The 17,661-nt window shown below is 35.8% G+C and overlaps 1 protein-coding gene and 1 long non-coding RNA gene across 2 annotated transcripts; one reads left to right on the forward strand and one right to left on the reverse strand.

The window, feature by feature from the left end:
* Positions 1-4,619: 4,619 nt before the first annotated feature.
* LOC145138213 (Sphingomyelin synthetase family protein) lies at positions 4,620-6,622 on the reverse strand. The gene is made up of 4 exons (XM_079072329.1): positions 6,278-6,622; positions 5,522-5,916; positions 5,243-5,436; positions 4,620-5,159 (listed from the first exon to the last, which is right to left on the reverse strand). The coding sequence occupies exons 1-4, from the start codon at positions 6,607-6,609 to the stop codon at positions 4,752-4,754; spliced, it is 1,329 nt and encodes a 442-aa protein (XP_078928455.1). The 5' UTR covers positions 6,610-6,622; the 3' UTR covers positions 4,620-4,751.
* On the forward strand, positions 6,621-7,591 carry LOC145138214 (uncharacterized). Its single transcript, XR_013721402.1, has 2 exons — positions 6,621-6,704; positions 7,275-7,591. It is a non-coding gene; the product is annotated as an uncharacterized LOC145138214 (long non-coding RNA).
* The last annotated feature ends 10,070 nt before the right edge of the window (positions 7,592-17,661 follow it).

Raw genomic sequence — 17,661 nt, forward strand, 5'->3', positions numbered from 1 at the left:
TTTCAACCGCACCGTGATCAAACACTTTTATAACAATAAAAGGTCCGTGCCATCGAGATCGCAGCTTTCCCGGGAATAGCTTTAAGCGTGAATGATAAAGAAGGACTTTTTGGCCCGGAATAAAATGCTTACGAGTGATGTGTTTGTCGTGAAACGCTTTTGTCTTATCTTTGTAGATGCTTGCATTTTCATAAGACTCGTTCCTCAACTCCTCGATTTCTTGAAGTTGCATTTTTCGGTGCTTTCCACTTTCTTCAAGATTGAAATTGTACTTTTTAACCGCCCAATATGCCTTGTGTTCCAATTCCACCGGTAAATGACAAGACTTTCCATAGACGAGGCGGAATGGAGACATACCAATTGGAGTTTTGTAGGCGGTCCGATACGCCCACAATGCATCTTCTAACTTCAAGCTCCAATCTTTTCGTGTAGTGTTGACCGTCTTCTCGAGAATTTGTTTGACTTCTCGATTTGACACTTCGGCTTGGCCGTTTGTTTGTGGATGATAAGCGGTCGATATCCGGTGTGTGACACCATATCTCTTTGTCATGGCTTCCATCATTTTATTGCAAAAATGAGTGCCCCTATCACTCACCAAAGCTCTTGGTACACCATACTCTTGGATCTACAAGCTCAAGCCACTCCTCCAAGTGTTCCTCTTCTTCTTCTTCGACACAAACATGCACATATCACCTTTCAAGCTTAAACAATCACTAAATGCACTTAGGGTTCGAATCTAGGGTTCAAAAGGTATGGAGGCTGAAGATATTAGGGTTTTGTGATAAGATAAGGAGCTTAAATAGGGTCCAAGACCCTAAATTAGGGTTTGCATGAAACTGGAGTACGCCCTGCGTACACCCATTACACTTAGCGTATTCCTCAAGGGTGTCGCGATCCCCTTCCCTAGTATGCCCCGCATACTAGGGTTAACCTTAAACCCCACCATCTTCTGAAGACCATAACTTCTTCGTTATAAGTTCGTTTTCGACGATCCTTATATCCACGAAAAGGTAACGAGAAGCTCTACACTTCTAACAACTCATACTTGCATTAAAACTTCTCGAACAAAAAACCAATTTCCATAAAAGCCCGAACTCTCACTTTACCGATATACCCATTAGCTCCAAAACACAAACCGAACTCCCGAATCATCTAAATTACATTAACCACACACAATTGGGTCTAAATCTCTTTTCCCCAAAGGCCCGAAGCTTGATGATAACCCATCTTCGGGCCACAGACCCGAATTAGAAAACGATTCGGAACAGGGCGTTACATTTGAGCCTTGATCTATAATGATTAAGCCCTTAATGAAGAATTTTAGAATATGCCAGTGACCACGACGTGGCCAAGGAATAACCACGACGTGGTAGAGTCTAGCTTCACGATTGTTTTGTCCTGACATGCCCACGACGTGGTCGAGGAGGGTCCAAGACATGGCGAGGTCCTGCATGTCATCTATTTTGTCCTGTCATGCCCACGATGTGGCTAAGAGGTCTCCACGTTCTAGTGGTTGTTGACTTGCTTGAGTGTTGACTTTTGTTGACCGTTGACTTTTGACCATTTTGACTTAGGGTCAAAATTGGAGGATGTGGATTGATGATTGAGGAATTATCGCTTTTTGGTGTTAGTCGATTCACATGATTGAGCAGTACAAGGTGTAACAGTGTTGATGTGCTTATTTGGGTCTTCAGTTCAAGTGAGTTTCTCACTATTCCACGTATCCCATTGTATATCCTTAGCATGGTAGGATAGGGGTATTGTTAGAGTACAAGTATGCCAGTTGGTTAGGATAACTCCTTGTTATGCATGTGCAATTTAGAACACTTGGTGTCTTGGTATGTTAGAGTGGTAGGATCTTGCATGGTGATCGTATGATACTGTTAGGAGTTATGTTTGGTTAGAGTAACTGGGGAAGGATAGTTATCAGGATTATGTATGATTTGACCAACGAATGACTTAATTGAGAATTGGTCGATGGCATAGTATCTAGGGAAGGCCGGTTATCAGGATTATGTATGATTGACCAGCGAAGGACTTAATTGAGAAGTGGTTAATGGCATGGGTAACTAAGGAAGGCTAGTTGCCAAGTATATGTAATATGCTAGTATATGTTATGTGTTAATGTTACATGATTATGTGGTAATGATAATATTGATTCTATTTAGTTCAGGTTGGATAGTCTGAGAACTCTTGGTCTAATGCTTTATTTTGATATTTTTGTCTGATTCTTCGCTTTCGGGTGGATCATCTGTTCGACTGTCTATCTGATCTCTGATTCCATATGAATTTATGTATTGTATGAAAGACCATGATTTTTTCCTAGAAATTGCATGAAATACCATGGGAGAACCATGACACTTGTATGAAAGACCAGGATTTGACCCCTAGCAATTGCATGAAAGACTGTGGAAGGACCACATCATTCACACATTTCTGTACTGATATGTATGATGATAGGTCGGCGCTAGAGCCGATGTGGATGCATTTTATGTATGGTGGAATATGTGGTATAATGGGGAACTCACTAAGCTTTATGCTTGCAGTTGTGGATTAAACATTTCATAGGTCGTTCGTGAGAAGAGCTCGACGAGACTGTACACACGCATCGAAGATATCCGTTTATTCAGTTTTGTAATTAAACTCTGATAGTGTATGATTTCAATCAAATAAATGTCACTTCAATATTTTTGAGTTAAATGTTTTAATTAGTTAATCTATTTTATAAATCGAAAACCTCTTTGTAATTTTTAAGACATTACATATGCCCTTGTAGATTTTTAAAACATATTTTTGTTTACTAAAAGAATTTGAAGTTTGAGAATTTATCTGCAACTCAAAACTTAAATTATTTTCAAACTATTTTAAAGACTACTTCAATCTAACCATATATGTAAAAGTAGAAACGTAGAAAAAATCAGTTAATCAACCCACCATAAGTACATATTTTAATATACGAATAAAGTTACGTATTTTGACCCATGTTTCATGAGTCAAAACAACTTTATAATTAGCAAAGTAACAAGAACACACACAAACATAAAAAAAAAAAACACACAAAGTAACTAAACATGTAGAAAGGGACTAAGCATAAAAAAATATTGAAGAACCAACAACTACTAAATTGTTGATGAGAAGCATTGCAACAAATGCATTAAACTTAAGTAAAACAAATAGACACTTGTTAAATCTTAAAGTAAGCATCCACATAATTGGCTATACATTGACCTATAATACATAAAACATACATAATTACATAACAAAGAAAACAGGGATCATACCAGCTATTACATACACATATCATAAACCGCCACAACATGAACCATGGAAACCAAAATTATGTCAATCATCAATTCATAACTAATCATTCATAACATATACATACTAATTCCATATTACCAAATAATGAACTAATGACAGTAAAACATGAATGATGCATTATCATTACTTTCATAAGATATTAACAAAAGTACAATAATCATCTAAGTTGATCAACCGAAAGCAATCTTACACTTCATCAACTATCCTTGGTCATGACTTCCTTCCCTTCAGTAGACTCATGACCAACAAAAGAAACCCCAATATAAGAAGTGTTGGTACTTTCACCACCAAAATGGCCTTAAAGAACAATCACTTTGGAATTGGCATATTTTGTATGAACTTTTAATGCTTTAGTAACACAATTAATACCTTCACCACAAAATGGTTATAGTGGAATTGTCATATTCTTTAGGAACCTTTAATTCTTTGATAACACGGATAAATGTCATATTCTTTAAAAACCTTTAATTTTTCAGTAACACAGTTACATAATTGTCATATTCTTTAAAAACCTTTAATTATTTAGTAACACAGTTAGACAAAGATGTTCTGCCATGTTTCGTGTAGACTTTGATTTCCTTGTGTTATACAACACAGTTAGAAAAAGCAATGACATATTCATCATTGTCTAAGGCTAGGAGGTCATAGACCAAATCAACATGTGGAATGGGAAATGGCATATTCCTCAATGTCACTACAATGTAGTTTACATGACCATTGATGTATCTTCTTAATGGGAATGACGTGAACATCCTATCATGATGCATATTTATGGAGACTAAAGGTGCAACGATCCTACGAAACTGAGACTAAAGGTGCAAAAAATAAATCTTGCGGAATAAAAACGATACTTTTAGGAAACCATATGGATAAAAGATGCAAATTACTCTATAATTGGTATAACGTCATTTATTATTCAATTTTATGGAAACGTTTTTATTTTGTAAAACACTACACGTTAAGAATCATGCTTTGTCCATTGTCAACATGGACATCTCGCTAATGTTTTCATCAAAAAGGAATAAATAAACAAGAAACTAAAATTTAAAATTATATCCATCTTGTTTCTATCTAAAGAAAAAAAAAGTCCATACATTTTTATTGCCTTTTTAATCTTTTATACAACTCCACACTTACGGATCTTCTTCATCCTTAGCTTCCCAATTTTCATATCAATAAAAACTTACTACGAGAATAACCAAGGTAGTTGTTGTCAAACCCATATAAAGTTTTTTTATAGCTGTGTTTAAAAGCTTTTACTTTACCCCTTTCAAAAACTTACAGCTACTTTTTGCAGATTCTACACAAACAAAAGCTACAGTTTCAGTTATCAGCTATTTTTGCAAAACATACACAGTATAACTATCGGTGTACACACTTTACAAAGTGGAAACAAAATCCATGGTCTAAAAAACTACAACAATCAATCATCACCCGTCACTCGTTAAAACAAACGCCAAAACAACAACTGTAAGCGCGAAAACAATCGTACCACCAGCAAAAAACTGCATAGCCCTCGCCCTCTCCTTTCCAACTTGACTATTCTTGCTTTGACTTGTCAACTCAACTTGTTTTAAAAGGTCTCGGATTTGGTCTAAATCCGAATCTTTAGCAGCTTGATAAAGCTTTCCTTCAATTTTTTCTAGCTTTTTTAGCCTTAATTCTCGTGATTTATTCTTTAGTGGCCATAAAAACCCTGTCATTTTCCATAATAGGATACCCACGTAGATTGCTACAATGCAGTCTACTGTGTAATGATGTCTTTCTCTTACTTCTCTTTGGGCACTGTGCGCTACAAGCATCCATATAAAAACCGAGCTAAAACCTCCATATGCTTCCTACATTGAAAAAAAAAGGTGTTAACATGATTCAGCTTATTTAATTGAATTGTTGATATGATTAATGAAGCATATATACATACTGTCCAAGCCATAGCTGTAAGAACTGCAACAAGCATGTGTCCACTGTATAAAAGATCATTACATCCACCTCCAGCTTTCTTTAACAAATTGATCCATGCAGCTTCTCCAGAAGGAATAGGTCGAAGGAAATCAGCAAGGAAGCTCATAAACCCCCAATCTGGTCTATATTCATCATCTCCCACGACACCATTGTCTACAAAGATTATGTATGAGAAATTGTTTTCCAGAAGAATACAAGAATATATATACAATGGGGAAGAATAAAGTAGGTTGAATACCATACACCATATCTTGATGAATGACATTGTTGATGGCATTCGGATCAGAAGCATAGGGGACATAGAATTTTTGTGCCCAGTGATGTGGATGATGAGGGACATCAAACCGACGTGCAGCACACCATGGTCGAGGTGATGGGAGAATTGTGGATGCGAAACTTATGGCTCTCAGAAACCGGCCTATAGCCATGGTGAACATGTAGCGTGCACCAATTCCAAGTCCAGGAGCTTCAATGGAGCCGAATAAAACAGAGAAAGCAAGCATTACGAATAGCATAAGGTAGTGATGTAAGCCGACGATTCTTGCCCTAAGTATATCGACAATCACTTGAGGAAGTTTCTCATTCAGTCCCAACAGGATCCATTGTCCAGTGTCTGGAAGAGGTGGAGTATTCCTGAAATAGAACGCTATAATTTGTTAATGGTGTTGTATAATTGTATTCATTGAAGCCCAACATCTCCGAAATGTAACGCTAAATTTGGGGAAAGTGTGTTTTTATGGAAACTGCCGCAGTTATAGCAGATAATAATTACTGAAAGTTTAGAACACGAAACAAAACACCATCGATCACACACAGATATGAACCAAGAGGGAAATCATGCTCAAATTTGGATCCGAGAACTCAAACAAGCGCCAGATCTGAGACACGACTTGCTAGTTTTAGCAAATGTGCTGATATTTCCAGATAAAGAGAAGATTATTGGCTTCAATCGGTAAATAAAGTCAAAGGAAACAAAATAAAGTTAGATTTGTACCGGTGCCAGGTGAGGCCGAGCACGGCGGTGACGGAACGAACGGATATCATCTCATAGAGTAAGGTGCAGAGCATGAAAACCAAAGCGGCGATGAATACTAGAGCTGATCGAAGTTCAGCTGACCAGTGCTTGTAATACGGAACACGTGTAATTGCGATTAGTGCGAGCACGATCCATAGCAATGGCTGAAGTAGCTCGTGCCACGACGGCGAAAGGTGTCGCAGATAGTCGATACTGATGTACGCCACCGCCGCAAGGCCCAATCCACCACCACCACCACCACCGGCAGCACCGCCATCTTGTTTCCCGGATTTCTGCGACAAGCGCACCATTGATGTGGCTAGTTAGTTTGAAGGGCCCATCTTTATTGCTATATAGATCAACTGCGACTTTACCCCGACATTGCAATTGTTGCACTATTTACAAGGTAAAACATCCATTGCTTCCGACCTTTTTGATTATTTTTTTATTTTTTTATTTTTTTATTTATTATTTTTTTTTAAAGTAAATTGCAAGAGGCTATTACAGAAATTCTATATATATATATATATATATATATATATATATATATATATATATATATATATATATAGAGAGAGAGAGAGAGAGAAAGAGAGAGAGAAATGAGTTATGTGGAAAGCGAATAACAAGGGCAACATATGTTGGAACCAATAATCAACTGACACGAGTCCATTTCTTTATTCACAAGTAATGTATCGTGAAAGTTATTTATATAGTTACCCTAAAGTGATGTGTTATCATGTTTTCATTGGTTCAAATATATGTTGCCCTAATCATTCATTTTCCATATAACCCTTCCATATATATATATATATATATATATATATATATATATATATATATATATATATATATATTCAAATGAGAACATTTCTTAAAATCGATAACAATTGAGAACAAATTTGAACATAATTTTATAGTCACCCACCTAACTACTTATCCCCCCTAACTCTACCATCACTCATGTCATTTGAAGGTACACCAACACAAAGACCAATGAACCACCGTATTGCCGTCACCAGAACCACCGCACCACTGCCTCTTCCCTCCACCTCTACTCCTCCTACCGTCAGAAACCACCTCCTTATGTCTCTCCTCTTCCCAATCTAGCTTCCCAGCCGCTAGATTTGGTTTCACCGGCCATCGTTACTGCCGTCGGATATGCCGATGTTGCTATCTGAATCGACCCTCTATGTCACCTTCCTCGATCATTTGTAACGAGATGAATCGATCGTTTGTAATAAGATGAATATATATTGTTTATTTTAAAATTATGGTTCGCCTGTTTACTCATCGGCTGGGTTACTGCTCTTCAGATAATGATTTTAACTACCTGTTATGCATCTTCACCTTACCGTCATCTCACTTCGACTCCCTTTGTCTACGCAAAGAGTAGAAGAAAGGAGCCGATGCAAATGCCTTGTCCATCCGTCACTGTTATCTAATCTCACATCATTGTTGAACCGACGCAAATGCCTTTACCTACTTTACATGGATACAATATCACTAAAACCCTAAGATGATGATGGCATGGAGAATACAGGTCCGATTTACAATTCCATATCAATTTGGGTTGTTTTGAGTTCAAATTTGTTTTTTCATGGAAATTGAACCTTCCTAAGTCGACCTGTTGATTTTGATTGAGAATCGATCAATTGAACAATCTCTATTGTAAATTGCAAACAAACATTGTACTTTCTTCATCAAAATTCCATAGTTTCTCCATAGATTGTCTACAACCAATATGAAAAAGCCGAACCTACACATAGGAATGTATAGAGTACAACTCATAATGCACGTTTTATAAACACTGCCACTGAACTAAACTACACCTTACATCTTACAACTTACAAGTTAAAATTGACTGAATGATTATATCAGAATGCACTAAAAAGCTATAGGCCCAATCATTTAGAATGAAAGAGGCCAAGGTCTCTTCATAGTGATCTCTCACGAATTACAAAACAATTTTAATGACAAATCTGTCATTGAGGCTGTTGCTAATGAGTGAGTATTCATGCATTGTTCTCTACTTAATCATGTTTTTGTCTTTATTTAATCTTGTTTTTTTAACCTTTTAAAATGATATATTTCATCTGCTAAACATGGGATCTACATAAGCTCCTGTAAATGAAATGAAAACAAAGAAGAAAAAGAGCAAGAAGGGGAATGTTGTTGCAAGGTACTATTATAGTTGTTGGAGCTTCAAAGCCTATTTTTGTTGCTGATAAAGATGAATATTTCAATGTGAAATGTCAAATGTTTTCCATATTTAAATGTTGTTTTGTTTGGAACTTATATGAATCTTTATTATAATGACAACTCTAGGAGAAAATAATATGATAAAGTAGAGAACATTGACTGGTCCCATATTAATCTTATATTTTTACTAAAATAGAACCGTTTTTGGATGCATTTGCACTTGTAGAAGGGATGGAATGGAATGGTTTATTCCATTGGAAATAATAAAAGTTGTTTGGTTTGCATTATAGAATGGAAATTTGATGTGTTGGTGGGGGAGGAGGAGAAGAATCAACGGAAAAGCTTTGGTTCATGTGAGTTCCCCAAGTTACCAAGTAAGATTACCTAAATAAATATTAATCAAAAGATTTTGGACATAGAATAAATTTAGAAATCATACTTACAATACTTAAGTTTTTAATGCATTTTAAAAAGCATTAGGTTACACAAACTATTTATGCATGTTTTATTATCTATTTTTTTATCCAAAGTAACAACTTTTTTAATAATTAAAATGTTTTAATAATTTTTCTTATATTAAATACACGAGAACAATTATTCAATTAAAAACACGAAAATGAACCTTGTTCATATAAATCACATATGATTAAATACATATAATCATATGTGATTAAATACTCGAGAATAAATATTGAATTGAAAACAGAAAAGTGAATCTTTTCAACATAAATTAAATGTGATGAAATACAAACAATCACATATGATTTAATACACGATACCTACTATCAAATAAAAAACACAAAAATAAATAGTGTCCACTAAAATTATATGCGATTTAATTTAGCTGAGAAGACAAAAATGACTTTTGTGAAAAAAATAATTTCATTAAATTCATATAATCACATGTGATAAAATACATGAGGACAATTATTAAATCAAAAACGCGAAAATAAATATTTTCCACATAAATCATATGTGATTAAATACATATAATCACATATGAGTATATGTATCTAAATATATATGATTTATATGGAAAATATTCATTTTTGTGTTCTTGATTCAATAGTTGTTCTCGTATATTTAATAATATGTTATTTTATGTATCTAATCACATATGATTTATATAGACAAGATTGATTCAATTTTATCCATATAAATCATATGTGATTAGATACTTGTAATCACATGTCATTAAATATGTGAGAAAAATATTGAATCAAAAAGTCGTAAACGAATTTTGTCCATATAAATCATATGTGATTAGATACATTTAATCACATGTGATTATATACACGAGGAAAATTATTGAATCAAGAATGCGAAAACAAAATTATTCTACATAAATCATATGTGATTAAATACATATAATCACATGTTATTAAATACATGAGACCAAGTATTGTGTCAAAAACACGAAAATGAATGTTGTCCATATAAATAATATATGATTAAATACATATAATCACATGCGATTTTATGTATCTAATCACATATAATTTATGAGGACAATATTTATTTTTGGTTTCTTGATTCAGTAGTTGTTATCATTTTTTAATCACATGTGATTAAATTATATGTATATAATCACATATGATTTATATTGACAATATTCGTTTTGCGTTTTCGATTCAATATTTGTTCTCGTGTATTTAATCACATTTGCTTATATGTATCAATTCACATATCATTATGTGTGCAAAATTTGTTTTTGCATTCTTGATTCAAAAGTTGTTCTTTGTCCATACTAATCATATGTGATTAAATACATATAATCACATGTGATTAAATACATGAGAAAATTATTGAATCGAAAATTTGAAAATGAGTTTTTTCAATATAAATAATATGTGATTAGATACATACAATCACATGTGATTATATGTGCTAAATCACATATGATTTATGTGATTAAATACATAAAATCACATATGATTTATGTAACTTTAATCATATGTTATTAAAATATATCTAATCATTTGTGATTGTATGTATCTAATCGCATGTGATTTATATGGAAAATAATATTGTCTATATAAATCATATGAGATTATATACATGAGAAAACCCATTGAATAAAAAATATGAAAATAAATTATTAAATGGAAAACATGAAAATGAATCTTGTTTATATAAATCATATGTGATTAGATACATATAATCATATGTGATTATATGTACTTAATCGCATGTGATTTATGTTATTAAATACATATAGTCACACATGATTTACGCCATTATATTTATTTAATCACATATGGTGTTGGTGGTTGTAGGTAGCAAGTCGTGGTCATGTGGTGGGGATGGGTGGTGTTGTGTGGTAGGTGGTGGATATGGTAGAGGTGGGGGTGGTGACTGGTGGTGGTGAGTGGGGGTGGGGGTGGTGGTGGTGGTAACGGGTGGTAATGATGGTGGTGGATTGTTGGTGATAGTGGTCGTGGGTGATAGTTGGTTCTTGGTGGTTGTGGGTGGTGATAGGTGGTGGTGGTGAAGCGTGGTAGGGTTGACAGGTAGGATGGTGGGTGATGATGGTGATGTTGTTGATGGGTGTGTGATGACGAGTGGTAGTGATGGGTGGTGGTGGCGTGTGGTGATGTGTGATGGCGATGAATGGTAAAGGTGGTGGTGTGGTGGTGATGGGTGAGAGGGTTGTGGTGGTGGTATATCATAGGTGATATGGGTCGTGGGTGATAGTCGGTTTGTGGTGGTTGTGGTAAACGATGGTGGGTCGGTGGTGGTGGTGGTGGTGTTAATGGGTGGGTGATGGTGATAAGTGGTGGTGGTGTGTTTTGATGTTTGGTGGTAGTGGTGGTAGGTGGTGGGTGATGATTGTGGTAGGTGGGGATGATATTAGTGGGTGATGGTGGTGGGTGTTGGTTGGTGGTAGAGATGATGGTGGCGGGTGGTGCTGACGGTGGTGAGTTGTGAGTGGGGTGATGGTGACAGGTAGTGGTAATGGGTGGTGGTTGAGGCGAGTGGTGGTAATGGTGGTGGAGGTGATGGGTGGTGGTGGTAGTGGGGGGTGGCGAGTGGTGGTGGTGGGTGGTGGTGCTTTTGGTGGGTGAAGATGTGGTGGTAGTGACGGGTGGTAGTGATGGATGGTAAGGGCAGGTGGTGGTGGAGGATGGCGGAGTTAAGTGGTGGTTAGTGGTTATGGTGGGTGAGGTGTTGGTTACGGGTGGTGAAGATGGGTGGTGGAGGCGAGTGGTGGTGATGGGTCTGTGGTTGGTGGTTAGTAGTGGGATGATGGTGGTGGTAATGGGTAATGGTTTTGGTAGGTGATATATGAAGTGGTGGTGGTGACAGGTGGAGGTTGGTGGTTGGTGGCGGGTGGAGGTGATGATGATGGTGGTTGGTGGTGGTGGCGGGCGGTGTTGATAGGTGGTTGTTGTGGGTGATGGTAGTGTGTTGTAGGTTGTAGTGATGGGTGGTTGGTAATGGTGATTGGTGGTTGGTAGTGGTGGTGGGTGGTGGTTGGTGGTGGTGAGTGGTGGGTGGTAGGTAGTGGTGGTGGGTGGTGAGTGGTGTTGCTTAGTGGGTTTTTAATTGTTTGTAATTATTTTTTGATCTATATGAATATTATTTTATAATTTTAAATAAAAAAATTGTATGGTTCAAATTTGTTCTCAAATGTTCTCGCAATAAGAAATGTTCTCGATTGAACGCTCCCATATATATATATATATATATATATATATATATATATATATATATATATATATATATATATATATATATATATATATATATATATATATATATATCAAAAATCTTAAAACTTTTTTATTAAAACAACTTAAAAACAAGAATATGTTAAGGCTGCAGGGAATCGGCAAAGTTTATGTTGCATCAATGCATGGTGGACACCGCACCATGTACTTGGCTAAATCAACTCGGCAATCCTTTACCGAGTTCAACCCATTTTCCTTTTCTCTCAACTACCGATCGAAGGTTAGAATTTAAAAATGTTTAAAAAATGTAAAATTTTAACTTTTAAAAATTGTGGCAAACCACCCTTTCTAAATGACAAAAGTTGTAAGTAGTGTGCTAAGTGTGATGTGGAACCTATGTGGTATGAAAAACAGTGTGACACCGCTCCCTCTAGGTTAATGGAGGTAGGAGTGGTTCCTCCCAACCCATTCAACCACTGTCATATCAGATTCACATCAACTTCTCTTTAACATTACTTACATCTTTCTCAACCCACAACACATAAAAATAACATTTTTCTCAATCTACTTGTCATATCATTATTTTTAATTAAACTACAACATACAAAATAATAGCAAAATATAAAAATAATTCATAAAAACAAAACATTAATTATATTTGAGAATAGGGGATATGACTTATTAAAGTAATTAACTTTTCGGTTTGTTCACATCTCGGTAACTATCTTTTTTTTTGTACACATCTAGGTAACAAACTTGTTGGAAGTGTTCACATATGGCCATTATGACCTGTTGTAGCAGGTTACATCCGACTACAGCAGGTCATAATGGTTATATGTGAACACTTTAAACAAGTTTGTTACCTAGATGTGTACAAAAAAATAGTTATCCAAATATGAATAAAACGAAAAGTAAGAGTGAATTACACGAATGGTCCCTGTGGTTTGGGGGAATCTATGTGTTTGGTCCCTAACTTATTTTTTTAAACTCGGATGGTCCCTACTGTTTATTTTTGTTGCACGCTTGGTCCCTGTCTTACCTAAAAAGACTATTGTGCCCTTATTAATTTATTTTTTAATTAATTTTCTTATTTATGTGTTTATTTTTTATATATTAAAAAAATTAATAGACCCCATATATTTGCATCTTCTCACCATCCCATATCTCATCATCCTCAACTTCTATTTCTTTTCCATCTTTAGTGACATCGACGTCTTCACCATCCCTTCTTTTTTCGGTCATTCAACTCTAGCGAACCAACACCACAACCCACTAAAGATGACGAGACAGTGGGTTATGGTGTTGGTTCGCCAGAGTTGAATGACCAAAAAATGAAGGGATGGTGAAGACGTCGATGTCACTAAAGATGGAAAGGAAATAGAAGTTGAAGATGATAAGAGATGGGATGGTGACCGGTGGGACCCATATTAAATTTCTCAAATGTGGTTTCAGGTTTACGGTGAGGGGATACAGATATGTGAGGTCTATTAATTTTTTTAAAAATATATATAAAATAAATACATAAATAAGAAAATTAATTAAAAAAATAAAATAATAAGGGAACAATAATCTTTTTAGGTAAGACAAGGACCAAACGCAACAAAAATAAACAGTATCGACCATCCGAGTTAAAAAAATAAGTTAGGGACTAAACGCACAAATTCCCCAAACCACAGGGACCATTCATGTAATTTACTCTTACTTTTCAATTTGTTCATGTTTGCGTAACTATTTTTTTTGTACACATCTAGGTAACGAACTTGTAGAAAGTGTTCACATATAACCATCATGACATGTTGTACCCGGATGTAACCTGCTATAATAGGTCCTAATGGACATATGTGAACACTTCCAACAAGTTTGTTACCTAGATGTGTACAAAAAAAGATAGTTACCCAGATGTGAACAAACTGAAAAGTTAATTACCTTAATAAGTCATATTCCCTTAAGAATATTATACTTTTTTAAATTTTGAATATATATATATATATATATATATATATACACACACACACACACACACACATGAGAGAGAGAGAGAGAAAGAGAGAGAGATTCGGTTGCATAACCTGCCAAAGAGCCCAGTCGTCGTACCGTTTTTTGCTTGTACAATCTCCCTAGCGGTATTGGTGGTACCGTAAGCCCAAAATCGGTTTTCCTTGCCACTCCGACCACCATAAGGAGACTAATATTACAAATCATCATGAAAAGAGTTGACATATAAGCTAACTAACTTTTTTGTGTGTATATATTTAATCATTATTTTTTTTTGGTTTAATTCTTACCACTTAATTTATTTATCTTGTTAAAAAAATGATTATGATCGATTAAAGGTTTAGCTGACAAACATCATTTTTCCTGTCAAACATTAATGTTGGGTAAAATTGACTATTTGACTAAGAATTGGTCTTGGTTTGGTTTTAGGAAGTTTGGGTTGGTTGTTCTGATACTGAGGTAGCTGTTGGGCTTCTGTTGAATAGTTCAGGTGAGTTTTTCTCACTGTACTCGTGGGTCGAAGGCACCAATGTCGGCCCAATAGATTATGTATCTTGGTGTATAGGATGATGCTATGCTAGTTATATATTAGAATGGTAGATCTGTATGATTACATATATCTATTGATTATATGTTAAACTAGTAGATCTGTATGATTACATGTACTTGCTGATTATTGATCATCGTTGCAAATGTCAACATATTATTATTGTTGGGTTGCGACGATCTTGCTTTGCACTGAAGGCCAAGATACCTGTGTGATCCAGTAAATATTGCATGCCCAAGGTGAGTGGTCCAGCTACTATAGGCCTTGCGAGGCGAGCCAATAGACTGTAGGCTCGGGAGAGCGGTCCAGGCAGACTGAAGGCCCATGAGTGCATGTTTGTAATTGGTTGTGTACGGTACTTTGGGGAAACTCACTAAGCTTTAGCTTACAGTTTGATTTCATGGTTTCATGTACATCAGATAACCGGGGCAAGGCGAAGACGTGATTGTGCACATCATCCTTGGATATTTTGTAAGTAGATGATTTTGGGATACTCTGATATTACTATGTTATTGAAAACAATGTTTTTGTATGGTTTATGGATTATTAAAGGGTTTAAAAAAATTACTATGATAGTTTGGATGTTACAGTTCAAAATAATGCTTTTAGAGTCGCATATGAAGTCCTAATGTGTTAGGGAAACTATATGAAACGTGACGTGAACTACTTAATACGATGTGCATCAGATCAATGTAGTAAAAATCGACCTAGTCGACTGAGTACTTGTTGCCTACTCAAAACTCAACCGTTAACAGAGCAATTTAAAGAAACTCGGTCAAATTACTCAGAATCTGTCAAAATAGGACCAAAGTTCAAAATTAACTTTAAAGCTACAACTTTTGAACAGTTTGGACAAAAAACTTAAATTGTTAATTTAAATATAACATTACAATGTCAACTTAAATATAAATTCTAGTTCCACTTAAAAAACTCAATGAATATTGTGTGAATAGTTAAAAGTGATAAATTGTAGTGCTAAATGCAAAAACTAAATTATAATCTCAATTTAACTAAAGTATTTCCTGAAGATATTTGTATAATCGTTAAAAGTTTTCAAATAAGTAGCTTAAAATAACTTACAATAACAATAGTTAAAAATAACTCTATACAAATGATTATATTGTTACTAAGGCTGTGCATGGGTCGGTGTGGGTCGGTTTTGGACCCTAACCCAACCCAACCCGTAAATGGTCGGTTTCTGGTTTTCAGAACCCAATAGGATCGGTTTTGTGACATCCCCAATTTCACGGCCAGAAAAGACCGATTTGTTTATGCTTTGTTTTAAAATCAGAGTAATCATTTAAAGAAAACGGTTGCGGAATTTGTTCCCAAAACAAAATATGATAAGAATTTATCCAAGCATTTCTTTAAAGAAATGTATTTTCATTAAATAACAAAATCTCGGGATGTCATGTTCCGATACAGACCAAAAGCATAAACAATATAAAATAGACCTTACAACAGTTATTTGTAACTACTGATCTATTATCCAAAATCTCCCGTCAAGTCCACCAACTTGTACTCTTGTGCCATTACCTGTAATGCAAAGAAAACTAAGTGGGTCAGGCTTGGGAGCCTGGTGAGCATATAGGGTTTTCAACCCACAATAATATAATTATTATATTCAATCATCAAACAATCAACCCAATTACCCATCCCCATTATCTTCTTTATTTCTTAAAGATTACCCTAAGAATCAACTATTCCTCGTTCATTTATTCCTAAGGATTATCCTAAGGAATCGGCATGAAATCCATCGTTGCCAGGGTTTTCTCAACAGACACTATATCCGTAGTTAACAAGCGCTAACTCCATAGTCGTCGGGGTTTATCTCGTTTATTGACAGTATTGGTTCTGAGACATCCTCTAGCAATACATATCAATGGGTTTTTAGAGTACACCGATGAACATCAAGTCCACAACACCTACAAGTTGCGAGCTTGCTAGTGTTCCACTGGATTGTCTAGAATAGTCTGTGGTTGTCATCCCTACTCTGCTGAATGACGGGAGCCATCGTTTGGGTAAAGGTTTCGCTCATTTTTCACCTGTCACCCTCATCTCATGATCTATATCATCTTTCGTCTCATCCTCAAACTCATCTTTCCTCACACACCAACTATTTCATCTACTCATGTTCTACCCAACATATTTGTAGATATAAATTACATATATAGTTTAAATCATTTAAAAAAAAACCTGTATAAAACATTCATTGAACAACCATCTCAAGTAAACAAACAACGTATAAACACATAACATGTATTTCATAGCAAATACTTCATATCTATGAGGTAGAAGAAAGTAACTACACACTCACTTGATCAGAAGATGATCGGGCAGCACTATGGCTCTAAGAGTAGTATTTCTTCGGTGAAACTAGAAGATCTTCACACACCGGGCTTCTCGCAGGCAGAGCTTCGGCTCGGAAACTCTTTTCTTCTCAGGATCTTCGGGCTTTGGGACTTTTTTTCGGGTCTCGGGATGATACCGGGGCTTCGGGGGGGTTAAAAGAGGGCTTAGAGAGAGTATCGGGAGTGAGAGAGTAAGGGAGGAGCAACCAAAATTGGCTGACCCTTGATTTCTATTTATAGGGTGAATTTTCTGGGTTCACGTCGTGAGTTTCAAGTGCTCACGTCGTGGGGCTTGATCGTCACTGCATACGTCATCACAAGTGGGGTCTGACAGAGTCCAGGTGATGTTTTTCTGAGTTCACGTCATGAACACAGTGTTCACGTCGTGAGTTATGACACAGGATCGGATTTCGTGCCCCGAACTTCAGAAATTCATATCTTTCGCATACGAGCTCCATTTTCGACGTTCTTTATATGCATGCGTAGGTGAGATTATGCTCTACAACTCTCGTTTAGACTCCGTCGGCTAATTTTGAATTTATTTTTATTATATTATTTTTAGTAGGCCGGGACAGGAAAACTCCGTTAGAAATCCAT

Source organism: Lactuca virosa, chromosome 9, assembly GCF_052849685.1.
Source record: "Lactuca virosa cultivar CGN04683 chromosome 9, Lactuca_virosa_CGN04683_v6, whole genome shotgun sequence".
Lineage (NCBI taxonomy): Eukaryota > Viridiplantae > Streptophyta > Magnoliopsida > Asterales > Asteraceae > Lactuca > Lactuca virosa.

Coding starts and splice junctions, on each gene's coding strand:
- LOC145138213 (XM_079072329.1), bottom strand. CDS start 6,609: ATGGTGCGCTTGTCGCAGAAATCCGGGAAACAAGATGGCGGTGCTGCC. Junction 5,917..6,277: donor CTCGGCCTCACCTGGCACCG/GTACAAATCTAA, acceptor GTTCTATTTCAG/GAATACTCCACCTCTTCCAG. Junction 5,160..5,242: donor TTACAGCTATGGCTTGGACA/GTATGTATATAT, acceptor TTTTCAATGTAG/GAAGCATATGGAGGTTTTAG.